Consider the following 22535-nt stretch of genomic DNA (forward strand, 5'->3'; position numbering starts at 1 on the left):
GAGAGGGGCGGGGCTCTGTCAGGCGAATGGGCGGGGCTTTCCCGGACACGGGTGGGGCCTGTCCGAAGCAGGGGCGGGGTCTATCCAGATCTGGGCGTGGTCTTTCAGGACCTGGGGCGGGGCCTGCTAGGAGCGGGGACGAATCCCAGAGCGAGGCGGACGCTGCAAAGCCGCCCCCCTCGCCCCGCCCTGCCCGCCCCCACCGCGGGAGGAGGGCCAGCACTGAGGAGCAGGGGGGGAGTCGAAGAGGCGGCCGTGCTGGAGAGCTCCTCGGGCTCCGGCCGACGTGCGGAGCCAGGCCACAGCGCCGCGCTGCTCTTCCTGCGTCTGCCTTGCCGTCCCTTGTGGCAATGTCCCACAGCAGGCATCGCGCCGAGGCCCCGCCGCTGGAACGCGAGGACAGCGGGACCTTCAGGTCGGCCTCCCGGCCATCGGGACACAGGGCCGAGAGGGGTGGGCAGCAGGGGCGGGGGCGGGGAGCCGGCTCGCTCGCGGCATTCTGGGTAGAGCCCCTTCCCGCGGCTGCGGCGCGCGGCCCCGCCCTCTCCGGCGCGGGGCTGGGGGCTCCACGCGGCGGGGTGGCCGGAGGTGGCCGCGGGCGCGGAGCTCCCGCAGGGCTCGTGGGCTTGGTCTTGAGAGGATGCGGCGCTGGTGCCCACTCCGCTCCCTTGCGAATCCCCCCAACCTGCATTCAAGTTCCGTGACTCACGACTTCCTTCCTCCGTCGCGCTTGGCCGTGGGAGGGACTGTGCGCCCCGAGGCCGGGAGACAGGTGCCCCCAGGCCTTGCCAGCTCTGGCCTGGATCACCTGAGAGCTGGGAGCGTCCCCGGGCTCCGTCGGTGGCGCTTGAAACTGGCCAATGCATGTATGCTCTGCTTCCCCCTCTCCTTTGACACGCAAGGCACACACTTTGCTCATTGTTTCGTTTTTGCAGTTTGGGGAAGATGATCACGGCTAAGCCAGGGAAAACACCGATTCAGGTATTACACGAATACGGCATGAAGACCAAGAACATCCCGGTTTATGAATGTGAAAGATCCGATGTGCAAGTAAACGTGCCCACTTTCACCTTCAGAGTAACCGTTGGTGACATAACTTGCACAGGTCTGTATGCACAGTTAATCTCCATGAGCATGCAGTTTGGAGACTCACATTTGGTATTACTTTTCAGTGTGGAAGTGTGTCTTATGCCAGATAACAAGGAGGAACAGGCTTTGAAACAGAGGTCTCTCATCGCAGGTCATGAGGAGTTTTAACTGTATCTGATTGTCTAAGCTTCTCTTCCCCAGATACAAGGAAAGAAACGGAAATGTTTCTGGCATCCTGCAAACTTCTTGCACCCTAGGATGCTCTTAAAGGACGTTTAAGAAAAGACCTTAGAGCTCAAATTTCTTAATTTCACAAATGATAGCAGATACCAGGAGGCATGAGCCCAGAATTTTCTGAGCTCTCCTCTTTACGGACACATTGAGAACCCTGGGTCCATTGACCTTGATTCTGTGTCCACAAAAGATGAGGAAGAACAGAAGGTTCTCATGCACTTCATTGCATGGTAGCTTCTGACCTTGAAACTTTACAAGTGTTTTGTATAAATTGTATCCTCTTTTTATACTTGGAGAGAAACTTCGGGCAGATTAAAAATTACATGGCCAAGGTCACTGCAGTAAAGTTTCAAAATTCAAACTGGAGCCTATATTAATCTGTGAGCCTGAGAAAATGGTAACCAAAACTATCCATTTGTAAAATGTTGCCATTACCTTTTTAACATAAGTATTTAACTGTGAAGTATTTAAAAAATATATTGAATACCAGCCGCACACCTGTAATTGTAGCTACATAGGAGACTGAGATGGAGAGGATCATGGATCAAGGCTAGCCTTGGGCAAAAGATTTATGAGACCCTCCCCCAATCTCAGCCAATAAAAACACAGGCCTGTTGTGCATGAGAAGCATAAATGGATGGCCATCAAGGTCCACCCAGGGTACACGTGAGATCCTACAAAAAGGACTGGAGGTATAGTTCAAGTGGTAGAGCACCTGTCTAACAAGCACAAGGCCTCCAGTTCAAAAGCCAGTACTATCCAGAATATGTGTGTGTGTGTGTGTGTGTGTGTGTGTGTGTAAAGAAAAAAATTAGATAAATTGAAGTTCTGTCATCTGGTGGTTTGAAGGCATCATTTATATCTCCAGCAACCTGGATTTGTCTGTGTCTACGTTTTGTTGTTTTTTATAAAGCAGGTACATTATAGGTACTAATTAAAACCATTGGGTTAACAATGCATTATTACATTAGTAATCAGTTTTTAAATATGCATGGAAAAGTAATCCTTTCCCCCTTCCATGTGTTTTAGATTGGGAGTTAGCTATGATTTCAGCCAGTCTGCCTCAGACCTCTTTTCACACTACCCTGTCTTTCTATGCCAGCTTATCTGCCACAGATATCTTATTTTGACTGCAAATAATATCTAAAGAATAATAATTGTGAAATCTCTATCTTCAGCCCAGACCCAGTTATAAAACAGTGTGTCTGCCTGTGTGCTTGCTGGGTACCTCTACTTAGATGAAACAGAGGCACCTCAGTCTAGCATTGTCTTAAATTAAATCTGTCTTTACCTTTCATTCCCTTTCTCGGTAAGGACACCACTGTCACCTAGTTGCTCAATAGAAATTAGAGGATTGTCTTATGTCCTTCCCCTCTAGTTCCCTCTTGTCCTCTCTGTCATTGTATACTGCCTCTTAAATAGCAGTTGAGTCCTCTTCGCTTTTCCTATTGTTACTGTCTAGGAGACGACCACCATCTTTTAATTGGATTATATTGTTCTTGCTTTAACTGTCCTTCATATGATCTGTGATAATTCACTTTCTAGCTGTCAACCAAAGTGTCCTTTCTACCATTCAATTTTTTTTTCCTTTTTCTCCTTCCTTTGTTCCTTCCTTTCTTCTTATTTGGAGGTTCTGGAACTTGAACTCAGGGCCCTGGTGCTGTCTCCGAGCCTCTTTGTGCTCAAGGCTAGCACTCTGCCACCCAAGCCACAGTGCCACTTCTGACTTTTTTGAGTAGTTTATTTAAGATAAGAGTCTCATGAGGACTTTTCTGCCTAGGCTAGCTTTGAACCGCAGTTCTCAGATCTCAGCCTCCTAAGTAGCTAGGATTACAGGCATGAACTGCTGGGATGAACTCAGAGCCTGGACACTGTCTTTTAGCTTTTTCACTGAAGGTCAGCACTCTACCACTTGAGCTGCAGCTGCACTTCTAGCTTTTTAGTGGTTATTTGGAGTTAAGAGTCTCACAGACTTTTCTTCCAGGCTGGCTTTAAACTATGAGACTCAAATCATAACCTCCTGAGGAGATAGGATTATAGCCATTATAGACATGAGCCATTGTCACCTGGCTTTGTCTTCCTTTTCTTAAAAATTCTCCATCCCCCTGAGGATAAATGAAGACATTTTAACATCATTTACAAACCTTTTAAAAAAATGGAACCATTAAGTATCATCACTTTCAGGCACTTACTGAAAATTCAGAGTGTCAGGTCATCCAGATACATGGCTTAAGAAAGTTTCATAATTTCTATATGCTATAAGATTTGCAAAGCACACATTTACAATACCCTTTTTGTGCCTCTTCCCCCATCCCCTGATGTAGCTCCTAGCCTTTTATCTCAAAATCCTACCATCACATTCTTATGTTTCAGCCATATTCAGCCTCTTGGGGCTTTGAGAACACTGTGTTCTGGTTCCTGTAAGCCTTTACATGTACTTTCTCTCCACATTCCTAGCTTCTACTCATTTTCCAGTGTCTTTTTAATTATCATTTCATGAAGCCGTCTTACATCCCTACCAAATATATGAGATGCCACTTTTTCTTCCATTAGATTTTTCTTTTGTTTTTTAGTTTATTTATTTATTTTTTGTCAGTCATGGGGCTTGAACTCTGGGCCTGGGCACTGTCCCTCAGTTCTTTAGCTCAAGGCAAGCACTCTACCACTTGAGCCATAGTGCCACTTTGGTTTTCTGGTAGTTAATTGGAGATAAGAGTCTCGCGGACTTTCCTGCTGGGGCTGGCTTTGAACCTTGATCCTCAGATCTCAGCCTCTTGGGTAGCTAGGATTACAGGCATGAGCCTGGCTCATTTTTTAGTTTTTAAGACAAGGTCTCACTATATAGCACAGGCTGGCCTGGAACTCTCAATTCTTCTGTCTCAGTCCCCAGTGTCCTAGGATTATAGGGATTATAGGCATAAACCACCACACCTAGCAAGACATTTCTTTTGTGCACTCACCCACTGCTTGTTGTGACATGCAGAATTTTGGATACTTGTTTTTTTGCTTAAAAATTTTTTTTTGTAAAGGTAATGTACAGCGGGGTTACAATTAGATAAGTCAGGTATTGAGTACCTTTTTGAAGTATCACCCCCTCCCTCATTTTCTCCCAGGTTTTTCCCTCCCGACCCCTTTTCCCCACAAGTTGTTATCAGACAAAATTCCATACTAATCTGTCATCTCTCAAAGGGAGGGCTCTGTTCTGTGTCATGTCCTAAATGTCTATGTTAATAGATAAAAGAGGGCCCCACTTGAAACTTTATTCTATGACTTTAAGAGTTGGAGGGCTTTAACTCAAAAGGAAAAACAATATTGAGTTTACCATTTGTCAGATGTAAGTGCTTACATAAATCTAGAGTTATGTACGCAGATAATGGATACAGAGTATATGGATATCTTATTTTTTTTTTTTTTTTTTGGATATCTTATAACATAAGCCGTTACCTTCATATGTCAGCCCTTCCCTGCTGTACTTGTTTGATGTCGTATAGGAGCAGGCTTCTAGCTTACACTTGTTACCCAGGTTGCTCTCCAACAGCTTGGCTTTAAGTGGATTCTTTATACTTGTTGCTGCAGAAGAATTTCCTTTCTGTAAATGTTAATGTATGGATTCACATGGTGCATATTTTATTAGAGTGTATAAACTAGCAAACATAGTGGATTGTATGTTACCAGATATTTATCTATAAAACCAGTATTAACTTTGTTTTGTATTAAGATGATAGCTATGAAACTTCCACATTTTCACAGGAGACACAAACTTTCTTTTTAAACTTTAATTCAGGTGAAGGTACAAGTAAGAAGTTGGCGAAACATAGAGCTGCTGAGGCTGCCATAAACATTTTGAAAGCCAGTGCAAGTATTTGGTGAGCTAAATTTCTTTGTATTCTGCAGCTCAAAATTATCATGGCTGAGGTAAGATTAAACATTTGAATGTGCTTACAAAAGCAACAGATTGAATAATTATTAGTATTTTAGTTTTAAATTTGTTTCTTTCTGAAAATCTGTCATCTTCTCGAGACATTTTACCTACGTAAATCCAGCAGCAAACAGTTAAACAAAGGCTCTTGTAAACTAGATTTTACTAGCTCATGATGGAGTACAACAGTAGAAAACTAGTGTTTCTGCCAATATTACATTCTGTAGTAAGACTTTATTTCTACACTGAAGAGAACAGGTGAGAGGTAGAAAGAAATCATTAAAAGTCTTTTTTTTCCTCAAGCAGAAGTCTTTTTTTGTAGTATAAGCTGGCCTCAAACTCATGCTCCTCCTGCCTTAGCCTGCTGAGTGCTGGGATTATAGTCATGTACCACTATGTCCAGGCTAAAATACTCTAGGAATTTTCATTTGGAAGTAGGATGCAGAGATTTTTTTTTTTTGAATTTTTTTTTAATTGTGAAAATACTGTACAGAGGGGTTACAATTACATGGGCAAGATAATGAGTACATTTCTTATCAAGCATTATAGCCTCCTCCTTTGTTTCCCCTTCCCATCCCTTCCCATCCTCCCCCACCACCACCAAAGTTGTAAAGTTCGTTTTAAACATAACAACTTGTACATCTCATTGTTGCAATGGGTCCACCTGTATCCCTATTTAAACGATTTGTTTTTTCCCTTCCCCTCCACAAATTATACTGATATCAAATACAGTGAAAGCAGAGGTTATACTGTGGGGGAGGGACATACAAGATTTTTTTAAAAACTATAGAATGCATATATCAAATATTAGAGAATGTGAAGTGAGATAATTCTCAACATATATCTCCAAATTAACTTTTGTCACTTTCTTGAAGTGCTTTTGGAAAGAGTAGTGGTCCTGGAGCATTAGATCATAAACCTTTTTTTTTTTTTAATATTCTCCTTACACATATACTTAAACATGCTTGATTATAGCTGTTCATGGCTGATAGTAGCCACCAGTAGAATTTGGGATAGATTTCTTGTTCTTTAACCATAGCAAAACTTTTGAATATCTGGAGATATCTAGGATCTCATGCAGTTTATCTTTTTTTTCCTTTTGTTTTCTAAATTATTCTGAACTTTCAGGATCATCTAAAACTAACCAGTGGCCAAATGCCAGTGGCTCACACCTATAATCCTAGCTACTCAGGAGGCTGAGATCTGAGGATCACGATTTGAAGCCAGTCTGGACAAAAAAGTCCCCATGAGACTTTTACCCCAAAGTAACCACTCAAAAGCTGGAGTGGTTCTGTGGCCCAAAGTAGTAGAGCACTAGTCATGAGCAATAAAGCTCGGAGACAGCTGGGCACCAGTGGCTCACGCCTGTAATCCTAGCTACTCAGGAGGCTGAGATCTGAGAATCGCAGTTCAAAGCTAGCCCGGGCAGGAAAGTCTGTGAGACTCATCTCCAATAAACCACTAAAAAACCGGAAGTAGTGCTGTGGCTCAAGCAGTAGAGCACTAGAGAGCTCGCCTTGAGCTGAAGAGCGCAGGGACAGTGCCCAAGCCCAAAGTTCTAGCCCTACAACCAACCAAAAAAAAAAAAAAAAGCTCAGAGACAGTGCCCAGATCCTGAGTTCAAGCCCAGGACCAGCCAAAAAAAAAAAAGAAAAAGGAAAAAGCCAAAGTGGGGTTGTGGCTCACTCATGTGGTAGAGCTCTAGCCTTTAGCACAAAACTTCAAGGATAGCACCTAGGCTCTGAGTTCAAGCCCCCAGTCATCAAAAAACAACAACAAAAAAAACTAACCAGTGCCATGACCACCTTCTAAATAAGTACTTGTCGAGACAAACCTTGTATCTAAACGTTGTTTCTCAGGAGATACACATTTGATTTATGAGAGCTTTCAAGACATGCCCAATGGCCTGATAGATTTTGAGCTTTGCTACCAGTGGCAATGGCTATAGTTTTTTTCTGAAAGTTTTGAGCACATTTATAGAAATGAGTATATGATACTTTATTTTATCACTATAAGAAGGCTAACAAACTTTATATATAGTAAATAACCTGTAATCAGGCCCTTATTGGCTTAATTTTTTTTTTTTTTTGCCAGTCCTGGGACTTGAACTCAGGGCGGCCTGGGCACTATCCCAAGCTTCTTTTTCTCAAGGCTAGTACTCTACCACTTGAGCCACAGTGCTCCCTTATGGCCTTTTCTGTTTATGTGGTACTGAGGAATTGAACCTAGAGTTTGATGCATGTAAGGCAAGCACTCTACCACTAAGCCACATTCCCAGCCCTTGGCTTAATTTTTGATACAAACTTTCTCACTTCTCCATTACAACTACTTAGGTAGCTTGAACATGCAGCATTATAAGTGAATACTTAACATCTCTTAAGCTTATATAATATGTAAAACTGGAAGTTCTGGTAGTTGCAAAAAAATAAAGCCTTGAAATGGCAATAAATTTAGTCTTTACTTACTTACGTGGTAGTAGCCTTGGCATGCAGATTATTGTGCATTAGGCACATATCTCACAAGTAACTAGTAATTTCAAACTACCTAGAAGAGATTGTTCTCTTTTTCTCTAATCATAAGCACCATATACAGAAACTAGATTCATTCAGGCCTTCAGGTTTTTAAATCTTAGTGAATTTTCTTAGCCCTGAGCAGATAATGGAACAAACAGATCTCTCTGCTGTAGTTATCTGAATGAAAAAAAATACATGATTTGTGTTTTCCACATTACTAAATTTTCCTGGCTACCAGTCTTCCTTTTTGTGTAGTTCTAATCATAGTGTGCTTTAAATACACTTCTGCTGAGCACCTGTACCATAGCCTGTGTAAGTAAACATCGGACTTGCCGCCAAGGAGCTACAGTACATCTTGATTGCTAAATCACCCTTCCATCATTCTCCCAACCCTACCTTTCTCTTACAGGTATCTTCAAGAATGTGTAATTTATAGCCAATTTTCTTAAGAAAGTGTCAAGCAGAGTGCTAAATGGAACTGGGGACATAGCGTAGTGGTAGAGCTTTCACCTACCATATGGAAAGCTTTGGGTTCAATTCCCCAGCACTGAAGAAAAAAAAAAAAAACCCAAAGAAACAAAAGAAAAATGTTATAATGGTTCAGAGGAGTGAGATTAAGATCCATTGAAGTTAAAATAGACTACTTAGAAGTAACATTAGATATGTTACTTGGATGATGATCAAGTTCCTATTTGAACAAGGTGGAGAGAGACATCCTATGTATGAAAAATGACAAGAGTAGGTCATTTATTGTTGTCTTTTTAGTAATTTGGAAGAAATGATTTTAGTTAATAATACTTAAAACCCCATTAGCTTTGCAGTTCCTGACCCCTTACTGCCTGATCCGTCAAAGCAACCAAAGAACCAGCTTAATCCTATCGGTTCATTACAGGTAAGTTGTAGAGTTTCTCTGTGCTTAATATTTTGTCTACTGACAAAAGATACAATAAATTGGTAATACCACATGCTGAGATAAGTAACTAATATTTTAAACATCAAATGGTGAAGTACTGTGGTTTCTGAGTTAAAATTTTTAGATTTTATAGCATTAACTTGATATTATTTTCCTATATATGTTTTCGATTTTCTTCCATATACCCTATTTGCCTTTGTTTTGTAAAATTGTCATTGAAAATCAATGAATAGAATATTTTATATTTGAAGAGTATTTCTTAAGCCTGGTGCTGGTGGGTCATGCCTATAAGCCTAGATACTCAGGAGGCTGAAAACCTTAGGATCATGGTTTAAAGCCAGCCAGGCAGATAATCAGAGACTCTTATCTCCAATTAACCAGCAAAAAGCTGGAAATGCAGGAATGGTGGGGTGGTTTAAGCAATAGGGCACCAGCCTTGAGTTCAAGTCCCATTACTGGCACACACATGTGCGCATGTGCTGGGACACACACGTACACACAAGTATATTTATTCCTTGTCTCTTTGGTGACAGACTTCTTTCTATTTCTGTTGAGACAGAAGGCTTTATGAAAGAGCCAAAGTCAAGTAACTTAACCTAAGAAAAGTGAGGTAGCCCACTTATTTGCTTACTAAAAAAAAAGTAAAAAGGAATACATTCACATCCCACATACATGGATACACACATACAAAACACTCTTGCACACACACTCTCACTCCCTTTCTCTATCTCCCTCTTAGCTTTAAATTTCTGCATGTAGAATATCCTTCTTGCAGATTATCAGTGTGCTCTGTTGGACCACTCTTTTCCTCATTATCCAACCAATCCATTGATCTCTTGCTCCAGCTCTGTGAGTGTAGTTTTCTTTGCCTTCTAAGTCTCTGTTCACTGTATCTGTTCCTTACCTGCTCTTGATTGAATGCCGTTAGTTAGACATGGGTCTAGAAGAAGTCCATACCTAGACAGGGAGAAGCTTTTGGAACTGAGAACAAATGTCTTCTCTGCTATTGACTTGTCTTTCTTGTTGAACTCTGATATCTGTTATTATGGCTTAATAGAAAAAAATTCTTTTCATTTTACAAAATTGCTTCAGTTATGGTATTATTCTATGCAGGGCATGTAAAGTATGGAAGCATCTGTGGGAAATACAGGGCCTTTCCTCATTTTTTCAATCATAGAATGCCATTATTCCTTTCAAACAAATGATGAGATATAGGATCAAAATTAAGAAGGAATACCATTTATGTGATTGAGTCATTGTGCAGTTAAAGTTACTATTAAAGCCTAATCTCAATTTTATAGGAACTGGCTATTCATCATGGCTGGAGACTTCCCGAATATACCCTTTCCCAGGAGGGAGGACCTGCTCATAAGAGAGAATATACCACAATTTGCAAACTAGAATCATATATGGAAACTGGTACTTATTTTTTTAAGAAATTAGGCACATTTGAATGATTTTCAGATAATGAATGACCATGAGATTTCTAACATAGTATCTTTTAAAATATATCTTGGGAATAATTGATGTGCTTCTTTCCTACTGTCTCTAACTTCCTATGGTTGAAGAATATAAATATTAAGTACAAGAATATTTGTGTTTCCTAATTTGATGTTTTTAAAAAAATCAGAGGTTAATGGAAAGGTAGACAAATGATTGACTCAGTATCTTAAACTTCTATATTGATGTTTTTCCTGACTTAAAACAAAACAAAACAAAAAGCAGACAAAAACCTGGTGGCTCATTCCTACAGTCCTGTCTTCTCAGGAGGCAGATACTGGAAGAATCACAGTTTGTGACCAGTCCAAGCAAAAATTTAGCAAGACCCTATCTCTACATGCTGGGAAGTATGTTGTTTACATTTGTAGCCCTAAGCATGTGGGAGGCAGAGACAGGATAGTCATGTTTGAAGCCTAATCTGTGCAAAGTTAGGAAGATCCTATCTGAAAAACAAACTAAAAGCAAAAATAAAAAGGCTGGGGTATGGCTCAAGTAATAGCTTGCCTCGCAAACATAAGTCTGAGTTTAATCCCCAGCATTGCAAAAGTAAATAAATAAAATTAAAAAACTAAAATAATACTTTGATTCTCAATAAGTATTATGAATCCTAAAACTCTCATAGGAAACCATGAGGTATCCACTAATTAATTAAACTCAATGCTTTATACATTTGTTCATCCTTTATGGATTACTAATCTATTTTTGTTTTTGTTTTTGTTTAGGAAAGGGGGCATCAAAAAAACAAGCCAAAAGAAATGCTGCTGAGAAATTTCTTGCCAAATTTAGTAACATTTCTCCAGACAACCACATTTCTCTAGTAAGTAGTTATCTGTCAGTTACTATGTTACTGTGATTAGGCATCTCTTACTATAGAAAACTATCCTTGATTTCTTATGGAATAGATATGACAGAATTACAACTTTTTAAAAGATCACCATTGTTCAGTTATATACTTCTACAATTTTAGCTTCTTCCTATATATAATCCTGAGTTATAAGAGTGACCAAGTAAAATAGCTTGAGAGACACAGCAAATTCAGAATAATAGGATGGCATCTAAAAGTGATAGTTGACTGAAAGTATGGCTCAATGATAGAACTTGTACTTAGCATGCATGAGGTGTTGGTTTGAATCTCCAGGACTTAACTAAGAAAGATAAGACAGTAATACATTTAAGTTTTAGAGTAACAACACATTTCCATTTCTTTGTTTGTGAATTCACTTATCTTCTCATCAAGAATCATTTAGTCACTGTATCCCAGCTACTGGGATACAGTGAGTAACTAGTTCTTTTCTTTAAGAAATGTATAGCCTGCTGGGCACTGCTGGCTCATGCTTATAATCCTAACTACTCAGGATCTGAGGATTGCAGTTCAAAGCCAGGCGAGGTAGAAAAGTCTGTTAGACTCTTATCTCCTATTAATTACCAAAAAGCCAAATGTGCAGCTGTGGTTCAAGTGATGGAGTGCTAGCCTTGAGCAAAAGAAGTTCAGGGCAGTGGTCTGGCACTGAGTTCAAGCTCTAGGATCAGCACAAAAGAAGAAAGAGAAAGAGAGAAAAAAGAAAAGTATAGCCTACTGTAAGATGAAGTATGCTATAGAATGGTCCTGGAGAAAGATGTAGGAATATGGACAACAGCATCTCACCTTCTATAGGATGAGAATGGGGGAAAGATTCTAGAGATAAGGGAAGTATGTGCAAAACTCCTGGAGTGGAGCATCATGCACAGTCCAAGATCCCTCAGTGAGATGGTATGTCTCAAGCACAGTGTTAGAGGGAAGGAATCTCAAATAGTAATGCTAGAAAGACAAAAAGGGATGACATCTTCTATGGACTATTAAATTAAGGAGATTGTTCTTTGAGTAAGTTAAAGTAATTAGATAATTTTAACCTGGGATAGGCTCTAATTTGTAGGTTAATAATGAAATCAGTTGACTGGATTACGTGAGTAAATGAATATTAAGATCAGAGGGACTGGCTAACTAGCTGTTAGAGAAGACAAATGAGAAATAGTAACCTAAACTAGGTGGTGTCAGAGGAAATGGAAAGAAATGACTAGATTTTTAGAAAAATGAAGGAAAGGAATATGGTAATAGATTTGATGTAAAGGGGAAAACAGATGCTTTATTTTTACAGCTGAGAGATGGTGGCAGTCTTTACTAATGGTAAACACAGACTAGGAGGGCAGACTATATGTTGAGATTGAAGTAAGTATGGAATATCCAAGTGGAGATATTGAAAAGGTAGCTGAGACAAAATATAGGAGAATCACTATTTAGAAGATCAGTATGGGTCATTACTCTATTTGATAAAACATGTTTGTAAAATATTCAGTAACACATTAAGACAAGGAGGGCTAGTTTTATAGACAAGAATATTTCATAGTTGACAAATATGTGACTACACCTAACCCAAGGAAAAGAAACAGTTCTTTTAAAGTGTAACAAAGGTACATGGTTACATAGTTATTAGTTAGGATTCATTAATCCTACTAGTAAAAAGCATACAGAATATCAAAATCATAGTTACATGTTTATGCCTATCACAAAAAACTGAGAATGCCCAATAACATCATATTCACTTGACCTTGTTATAGAAGTACCAGCCAATGTAATTAGAAAAGTGAAAAACAATAAGAAATTGGAAATGAGAGGAGATATAAATGATTTTTCATTACAAATAATCTAATTGTATCCCTGTAAAATCCTAGAGATAAACTACTAGAAACAGTAAGAGAATTCATCAAGGCAACTGATCATGCAGTTAATATACAGAATCAGTAACTTCCATATACTAAAGTCATGAAGGTAAAAACTAAAATAACTACAAATGGAAGATTAAAAGGTTAAAAAATTAATTATTATTCTGGGAAGAAGATCGAAGATGGGTAGAGGTAAGGCTAAGACTGGTTTTATACTTCTGCACTGTTTGTTTGTTTTTCTTTATATGGGTGTCATTTTACTAACAAAATTTAGAAAGTCTGATATTATCCTCACTTTACAGAAAAATGCAAATAACTTGAAAAAATATACTAGAAAAATAATAGTTTTCTGGGCTGGGAAGGTAGCTCAGTGGTAGAGTGCTTGCTTTGCGTTCATGAGGCCCTGGGTTCAATTCCTCAACACCACACATGCAGAAAATGCCAGAAGTGGTGCTATGGCTCAAGTAGTAGAGAGCTATCCTTGAGCTGAAGAGCTGCGGGACAGAGCCCAAGCCCAGGGTTCAGGCCCCACGACTGACAAAAAAAAAAAAAAAAAAATCTACAGAGAAATGTACCGAAGTACAAAGTACATCTTATTGCAGTATTGTTCGTAAAAGTGGAAAACTAGAGACAACCTAAAAAGACCATCATTGGAGACTTAGATAAATGTCATATAAAATGAACAAGATATGAAAAGTTCTCATTTTTATTTAATAAGATTGTGTGTGTATGCAAACAACAACTATGGAAAGTTACCAAAGAAAAGTTTTTAACAGCAAGTACTCCTGGGTTGTAGAACAGAGGTCTTGGAGGAAGGGAAAATTGGAAAGAACAATTTTATTCTTTATTATGTATTTGGTCAGGTATCATATATATTTTCCCTTGTAAATAAATTATGTTTGTTTCTTGTTTTTTACCTTTTCTTTTTCCTATGCTGGGTATGGAATCCTGGGATATGCATGCAACCACTCTACCAATATGCTATACTTCCAGCCCCCGCTCCCCAAAAATAATATTTTTAAAACTTGATCCAGGAAAAGAAATTTTTACTTAGAAAATTTAACGAGTGGTGGGGCGCTGGTGGCTCATGCCTGTAATCCTAGCTACTCAGGAGATCTGAGGATCGCAGTTCAAAGCCAGCCTGCGCAGAAAGTCTGTGAGACTCATCTCCCATAAACCACTCAGAAAACTGGAAGTGGCACTGTGGCTCAAGAGGAGAGCGCTAGCCTTGAGCTGAAGAGGTGAAGGACAGCGCCCAGGCCGAGTTCAAGCCCCATGACCGACCAAAAAAAAAAAAAAGAGAGAGAGAAAATTTAACAAGTTATTTGACTATATATCATGGCTATGTCTAGGATCTTTTGAAAATCACTTTACTTCTGTCATGCTCATTGATAAGATTTACTTCAGAAAGTAGTTGTGTTTAATCATAGAGTGGGAAAGCAATTTGAGAACCATAAACTAACATGGAAATATAAATCATTTTAAGAACAGAGATGAAAAGAATAGAGGGGAGAATAAAGGAAAGAGGAAAGAGAAAGGAATAAAGGAAAGAGAAAGAAAAAGAAAATAAACTAAGGTCCTGTGAAATACTTGTGATAAGAACTATCTGCTATTCATTTGAACAACTCTCCTCGAACCCATCTCTTACTCTTCACCTTTTCTACAGTTATTGTTTTCCACCCATAGCAGTCAATTATAATGTTTGTTATTTAATATAAAAAAAACATAAACTTGTGGAAGTTGTTTCACATTTTAGTTTGTAGCTTGCTGCATTGGGCAGATTCAGTTATTTGCTGATTTACTCATGGTGCTCTCAAATAATCTTAATACCTTTCAGTGTGACTATTAGTTTGACAAAGAAAACTTTGTACTATATAAAAGTCTGGGTTTTGCTTGCTTATTTGTGTTTTGTTTTCCCTGATGTCCTGATGGCCATTCTAACTCTCCAGATGTGCCTCTTAGATAAAAGGCATCAACTTGGTCAACAGGGAAGGAGAGGAAACAATGCATTAAAGGTCTCCACAACTCCAACACTAATGTTGGTATATAAAGTATTTTTAAATACAGTATATTCACTTTGTGTTTCTTAAAAATTTTTCTTAATATTGTATTTGTTAAGTATATGTACCTACTATTGTTTTCTAGTTTGAATTGTAAAAATAACTAAATGGCACTTATTTATGCTTTATGCTTTATGAAATATGTAAATATTAATAAATGCTTTTAATTATGCTGTAACTGGTGTTGGAACACAGTCCTGATTAAGAGCGTGAATTTTTCTTTCTCAGACGAATGTAGTAGGACATTCTTTAGGATGCACGTGGCATTCCCTGAGGAATTCTCCTGGAGAAAAGATCAACTTACTGAAAAGAAGCCTCCTTAGCATCCCAAATACAGACTACACCCTGCTGCTAAGTGAAATTGCCAAGGAACAAGGTTTTAACATAACCTATTTGGATATAGGTATGATGATTTATCCCATGACATGTTTCTTACTAAAATGTGTTTGAGAAACAAAAGTTTTTATCATAATTCATTTTATTAATTTAGCAATCCAACAATATTAAAGCCAGCTAATTACTAGAGCAGAAATATATGTATATATATATATATGTATTTATTTATGTGTGTGTGTGTGTGTGTGTGTGTGTGTGTGAGAGAGAGAGAGAGAGAGAGAGAGAGAGAGAGAGAGAGAGAGAGTAAACACATATAAATAGCCAAGCACCGATCTAAGGATGTTACATGTCTCAACTAACCAAATTCTCTAGTGAAGTAAGTTCTATTACTCTGTATGTATGTATGTATGTATTTTGTGCTGGTCATGGGGCTTGAACTCAGGGCCTGAATGCCATCCTTGAGCCACAGCTCCACTTCAGGCTAGACAGGGAGTTTGAGACCAGCCTGTGCTGTACATCAAGGCCTGTCAAGAAAAAGAAAATGTAATAGCAAGTGTCTGTGAGGATGGAGAAAAGCTGGAGCTTCCTATATTGTTGGTAGGATGTAAAATATTTCAGCTACCATGGAAAAAGTTTGTGAGTTCCTCACAAATAATCATATTTTTCAGCAACTGTACTCCTAGCTATATACTCCAAAAACTGAAAACTAACATTCAAACATCTCCATACACATATGTTCAAAGCAAGACTATTTACAAGAGTCAAAAATTGGAAGCTGGGCACTGGTGGCTCATGCTTGTAATCCTAGCTACTCAGGAGGCAGAGATCTGAGGATCACAGTTCACAGCCAGCCTGGGCAGGAAAATCTGTGAGACTCTTATCTCCAATTAACCACCAGAAAACCGGAAGTGGCACTGTGGCTCAAGTGGTAGAGTACTTGCTTTGAGCTGAAGAGCTAAGGGATAATGCCCAGGCCCAGAGTTCAAGCCCCAGGACTGAAAAAAAAAAAGGAAACAGTCCCAAATGTCCATTAATAACTAAGTGGATACATTATGAAACACACAGTGAGGTTATTCAGCTATAAAAAGGCATGAAGTTCTAATACGTGTTACAATATAGAGTAACCTAAAAAATTGCTAAGTGAAAGAAGTCAGACACAGAAGGTTGCATATTATATTATTCTGATTACATGAAATAGCCAGAAAAGTTTAATCCATAGGAAGAAGATGAACAGGACACAATTGGTAAATGCTAGAGGCTAGAGAGGCAGCAATCATGTGTGACTGCTAGTCACGCATGAGTAGAGGGTATCCTCTTGTGTGATGAGTATGTTTTGGAACTGGATAGATGCAGTAGAAATACAACACTGTGAGTGTATTCAGTGCCACTAAATTGTTTAGTTTAAAATGGTACATTTTATATGAATTTTATTCAACTAAACAAAAACCAAAAAGAACCTAGCTGCTAGAACTAGAGAGCTCTTTATTCATTAAATAATCTCATTGGGCCTTGCTATTTTTCCAGTACACTGACTAGTTAGAATAATAACATTATTCATGACCAGAGTAAGTCATGCCTAATAGTTGAATTTTGCTTCCTCCCCTTGTCTCATTTCTCCATCTTTAGTAAATGATTTGTCAATTGATGAGAACAACATTTGTTTCCTACATTTAAGTGGTCTTCTATAATATCATATCTCAGGCTGTGCATACTTTTAAAAGCTAAGAATATGAAGGCCAAATTCTTTTCCTGAACCAGGTTATTTCCTGTTTCAGATAGCTCCTGAACATTACTTCCTTATGGAAAATACAATCTATATGATCCTCTAGCAAAAGGTTCTTAGCCTTTTAAAAATGTTGGTGTGGTTCAGTGGTTTGTAAACACTATTCAACTAGTCCTATTAAAGTTGCTTAGAGTTTCTTTCACATTCAGGAACCAGCCATCTCTGCCCTCCCTACTTTCTGATCGAGAGGGCTAGTGGGAGGCCTAGATTTCTGCATTTCTTTCAGGTTCCCTCAGGTTTTTATGAAGCACAGTTTGAGCCCTGAGGAAGTTGAGTCATTGTTTTGTCTGTTGTTTTATTTTTTATTTTTTATTTTTTTTAAATTTTATTTTATTTGAGAACATACTATACAGAGGGGTTACAATTACATGGTCAGGATAATGCATACATTTCTTACCAAGCATTGCAGCCTCCTCCTTTGTTTACCCTTCACCTCCCTTCCCAGCCTCCCCCCTCCCCCTTGTCTGTTGTTTTAAAATCATGACAAAGATGATGAATGAATGGAATCATGTATCATAGATGCTTAAAGAGGAAGATAATACTAAAAACAGGATCTGCATATTTGGCACTAATCATTTTGTTTGCTTGTGTCATTACAGAAGAACTTAGTGCCAACGGGCAGTATCAGTGTCTCGCTGAACTATCAACCAGTCCTATCACAGTCTGTCACGGCCTGGGAATCTCTTGTGGCAATGCACAGAATGATGCCGCTCACAATGCTCTGCAGTACTTGAAAATAATAGCAGAAAGAAAGTAAACTCGGGGCAACTTAAAAAGTTACACATAAAAAGCTCCTCCCACTCTCACCATTTCCCAAGCAAAGCATTTACTGTAATGTGAGTTTGTTGTTTCCAAATCTTTTCAGATTCCATCAACATCCCAGATCAGTTATCTCCTCCTAGTTGTTATTAAACTCTTTTTAATGGCTTCAACTTTGTATTGGCATATTGTATTTATAAAGTTTGTACCACAAGACAGCATGTGGTGCCAATTTTACAGGCCCAAATACAAGAGGAAGAAACTGCATGTTTAAAGAAGAATACAGCTATTGCTAGCAACAGTATTCTGGTGCTTAAACTTTTTTTCTGCAAGGCTTTGTAAAGGGAATTCAAAGGAAGCTCTTTAAGTGTTAAGGCTTTTGTTGAACATCATTCCAAAATTTCAGGGAATTCGATTGGTCTGCTATGTATTTGAAACCATGTAATAAAGAGCTGTTGTGATAATGAGGTTCTGCTCATTTTATTAAAGAGCTAGCCATTAGTGTATGGCCCTGGTTCTTTTTAGGCATTCTTAGGAGTAAGACTGTAATTTACATACTGTACTTACCTCTAAAAGCCAAAGATAAAGGAACCTATGACCAAAGCAAAATTTGCAGACACGCACATGATGCATCAGTTTCTTAATGATTTTGCAATGTTGTATTTTTCTCTGACATAAAGATGAATTAGTAGTTGAAAGAGCATAAGAAGAATTTTTTTTTTTTTTTTTGTCATGGGGCTTGAACTCTTGATCTGGCTGCTGTCCCTGAGCTCTTCAGCTCAAGGTGAGTACTCTACCACGTGAGCCACAGTGCCACTTCCAGTTTTCTGGTGGTTAACTGGAGATCAGAATCTCACACTTTCTTGCCCGGGCTGGCTTTGAACCATGATCCTCAGATTCAATCTCCTGAGTAGCTAGGATTACAGGTGTGGGTCTCTGGCACCCAGCCATAAGAAGAATTTTCAAAACATTTCCAAGAATATTTGAAAGAAATGGGTGATTAAAAGGTTAGAATATAAGTTTCACAAATTAAGTTCTTGATTCATTTCCTTGTCATCTTTCTATCATCTCAACAACCCAGGTTGCCTTGAGATGGGAGTCTTTTTGTTGGGAAAATCCTTTGAGAATAATGAAACTACACAATGAAGGAAAACCTACTTATAACTCCTTTAAGTTTCTAAGAGGCACTTAACATAATTTCACAAACTGAGTATATCATTTAAATCATGGGAATTTTTGATGAGAGGTTAAGGAATAGATTTTAGAAACTGGAAGCAAAGTTTAGTTCTAAACCATCTGATTGGACTAATCTTACTTTCTGTGAATGGTCTAGAATATGTCTCAGTCTAGAGATGACATTAGAATCTTCCACATAGTGAAACACCAGCTTTGAAGAGAATAATTAGGAAGACTTTATAAAGCAAGGAGGAAGATGCTCAAGGCTATGAAAAAAATAGTATACTTTGGTTGTAAACAGATCAAAGGTATTGATAAGTAATAAACTCTGAGGATAAGGAACTCAGACACTGAATTCTTTCTCTGTGACGGCTTACCTTGCAGGTCTGAGAAAGTATGCCATTTTCAACACTAAATAGCAGATTTGTCAAGACTTTTGGGAGGATCATGTATCAGCACCACTTTGTCTACCTCTCTGTTAAGGGCTCAGTCTAACTGATTCTGCATATTTAAACAGATTAGCTTCCTGAATAGGCTGAACAGGCAGCCATGCCTATAGGCATCCTTATAAAATCGGTTCTAATCCAACAAGAGATAAGTGAGTTACTCAAGATGAAGATAGCAATAGTCCAATATGCTGGTATTACTAATACAATAAATTATTGAGCACTAATAGGCCCGCACTCTAATAGCCCTTAGGAATGCAGATTGTTGACCTATCCTATAGCTTAATGAAGACCCCCTCCCTTGTTCCCTTTTGTGCTGTAGGATTTAGTTCCCTTGCTTCTGGGAGCATCGCTGATAAATCTAGCTGCAATCTCTTCACAACTGTCTTGACCAGAGAAAGCCACCAATCATGATTAGTCTTTCTGGAACAGTCTGCATTCTAACAATAGTCCTGTTGCCCATATTGGAGCAATCTGAAGCCTACTCCAATGTCAAAGTTCCCCATGGGTGACCAGAGGCTGGTTTTGTGATACATAATAGTCTGTATTCTCTCTTTTCTCAATGGTGATTTTGTTCCTTCCACAGATAGCAATTGGTAATCAGATAGCAATCTGTAATCTGTCTACTAATATCTATCTCAGAATCTGCTTCCCAGGTAGCCCAAAGTGGCAGGAGAAAGGAAGTGGTCCAGTGGGATTTTGTACCTGGTTCTATCATCTGGTTTATAATAGGATGAGAGTCCACCACCATCCTCTCACTGGTGGCAGGTAGGACATAACCTATAGCATGCTGTGATAATACAGCTGTTAATGCTTTCACCAGCAGAGAGCTGGGAGATGACATGCCAGCAGAAGGGAATGAACTGGTGGACACTATATTAAGTGGTTGAAAAAAATGGAATAGACCAGTAACCAGGGATAGTGGATTGGTAGGCTGGTTACTGACACCTGGAAAAAATATAAAAATGTGAATTTTAATTCATATTTAAGTGTGAAAGCCAAAAAGTCTCTGGGATAGCATATTGTGTGATTCTCACCTGAAGCCAGTGAAGAGAGCAAGTTGAGGACTAGTGCAAAGAGTGAATCATGAGGAAAATCAGAAGTCTACAGAAGCTAAAACTCAACAGACATGCTTTGCAGAGGCTAGAACCTTGTTTGGGAAGAAAAATAGAACCTTGACATGAGTCAGGACAATCTGAGTTCCCGCAGTCTTGAATACTAGGTTTCCTGAGACTTGTAAGCCTATAGAAGTGCCCTTGTCTTTCTAATGAGGGCTAATCTGCCTGCTGAAGACAGTAATTTCTCCTCTAGGATAACAGGGATTCACCCTCATTTCCTCTCTTAGCAGCTATACCAAAAAAAAAAAAGACTTAAATTAGTCAGGTGCTGGTGGCTCAAGCCTTAAATCTACCTACTCAAAAGACTGAGATCTGAGGATCAAAGTTGGCAGCCAGTCTGTGAGATTCTTATCTCCAATAAACTCAGAAAAGCCAAAGTGGCACTGTGTGCGGCTCAAGTGGTAGAGCATTAGCCTAGAGCAAAAAGGCTCAGGGACAGTGCCCAGACCCTCAGTTCAAGCCCCTGGGCTGGCAAAATTTAATTAATTAATTAAAATAAATAATCTCAACCTGTATTAGTTATTTTGTGTCTCTGTGACCAAAACACTGGACAGAAACAACCTAAAGGATAATTTATTTTGTCTCATGATTTCAGAGAATTCAGTCCATGATTACTTTGGCCCATGCACTGGGATGATATATCATAATGGTAGAAGCATGGGAAAGTTCTTCAACTTATGGTAGTCAGGAAACAGGGGAGGGAATAAGGAATCCAGTATAATCTCTAAAGGCCTGTCCTCACTAACCTTCTTTTTCTAGCCAGGCCCTACGTCCCAGTTTCCACAATCTCCTTAAAATAGGACCATCATGTGAAGACAAACCATTCAAAAGTTAAACATGTGGTGGACATTTTATGTTCAAACCGTAAGATTTGGTCCCTGGTTCCAAAGCCTCATGGCCATTTTGTAAAGTACATTAAGTCCTTCTCCAAGGGTCTCAAAAATCTTACAGTTCCTGCATTGTTCAAAAGTTCAAAATCTCTTAGAGTGGGGCGCTGTTGGCTTAGACCTATGTAATCTTAGCTATTCAGAGTGCTGAGATCTGAGGATCATGGTAAAGCCAGCCCAGGCAAGAATGTATGTGACACTCTTACCTACAATTAAATACCAGAAAACTGGAAGTGGAACTGTGGCTCAAAGTGGTAGACTGCTAGACTTGAACACAAAGAGGTTCAGGGACAGGTGCCCCAGCCCTGAGTTCAAGCCTCATGACTGACAAAACAAACACACACAAAGATGTCATGTAATTTTTTTAAAATAAAATGAACAATGAAAACTCTCCTGAGTCATAGGTTAAGAAATAAAAATTCTATGATAGAATGAGCACTAGGTTCTATTATAAATACTTGTTTTCCTCTTTATGAGCATAGGCCTTCATTTATGCAATAGTGCAATATCATTTATGACCAGGCAGGTGTGCTCTACACAGCATTTATGATCTGAAATTCAGAAATGATAGCATTTATTCCTGAATGATGTTCTCTGAGTCTCTGTAGTCCTTCTTGTTACAAATTGTGTTATTCTGTCTGATGATAGTTTGGTAATTTATTTTTAATCAGCAATGATATTGAAAACTTGTTGTTAGATTAGCACTAAGAAACTATAAGAACCAACTTTATAAATGTATATATATACACATTTTAGTTACATACTTAACTTTATAAATATATATATACATTTATAAAGTATGTAACTAAAATTTTACATTACTAGAGAAAATGAATAACTGAAAGTAATCATTTTATTTAACTAATGTACCCAATATTTTCCTTTCAACATGTAATAAACAAAAATATTGAGGTATTTTACATTTCTTACTAAGTCTTCAAAAAGCCAATTTATATTTTATATTTACAGCATATGTCCATTTACCCTCTTTCTCTCTATTCTCCCTCCTTTCCTTCCTCCCTCCCTCCCTCTTCCCCCCAACTCTCTCTCTAACTCATTCTCCCAAGCATCTTGCCATGAGTGCAAAGATTATAACCCTGAA

The 22535-nt window shown here is 38.8% G+C and overlaps 1 protein-coding gene across 1 annotated transcript; it reads left to right on the forward strand.

The window, feature by feature from the left end:
- Positions 1-184: 184 nt before the first annotated feature.
- On the forward strand, positions 185-18270 carry Prkra (protein activator of interferon induced protein kinase EIF2AK2). Its single transcript, XM_042688392.1, has 8 exons — positions 185-415; positions 936-1105; positions 5108-5189; positions 8569-8647; positions 9970-10087; positions 10891-10985; positions 15157-15331; positions 17647-18270. Exons 1-8 carry the CDS (start codon positions 351-353, stop codon positions 17802-17804), a joined length of 942 nt encoding a protein of 313 aa, XP_042544326.1. The 5' UTR covers positions 185-350; the 3' UTR covers positions 17805-18270.
- Positions 18271-22535: the final 4265 nt, after the last annotated feature.

The sequence above is a fragment of the Dipodomys spectabilis genome, unplaced genomic scaffold (genome assembly GCF_019054845.1).
Source record: "Dipodomys spectabilis isolate Male_0828 unplaced genomic scaffold, ASM1905484v1 ptg000115l, whole genome shotgun sequence".
Classification (NCBI taxonomy): domain Eukaryota; kingdom Metazoa; phylum Chordata; class Mammalia; order Rodentia; family Heteromyidae; genus Dipodomys; species Dipodomys spectabilis.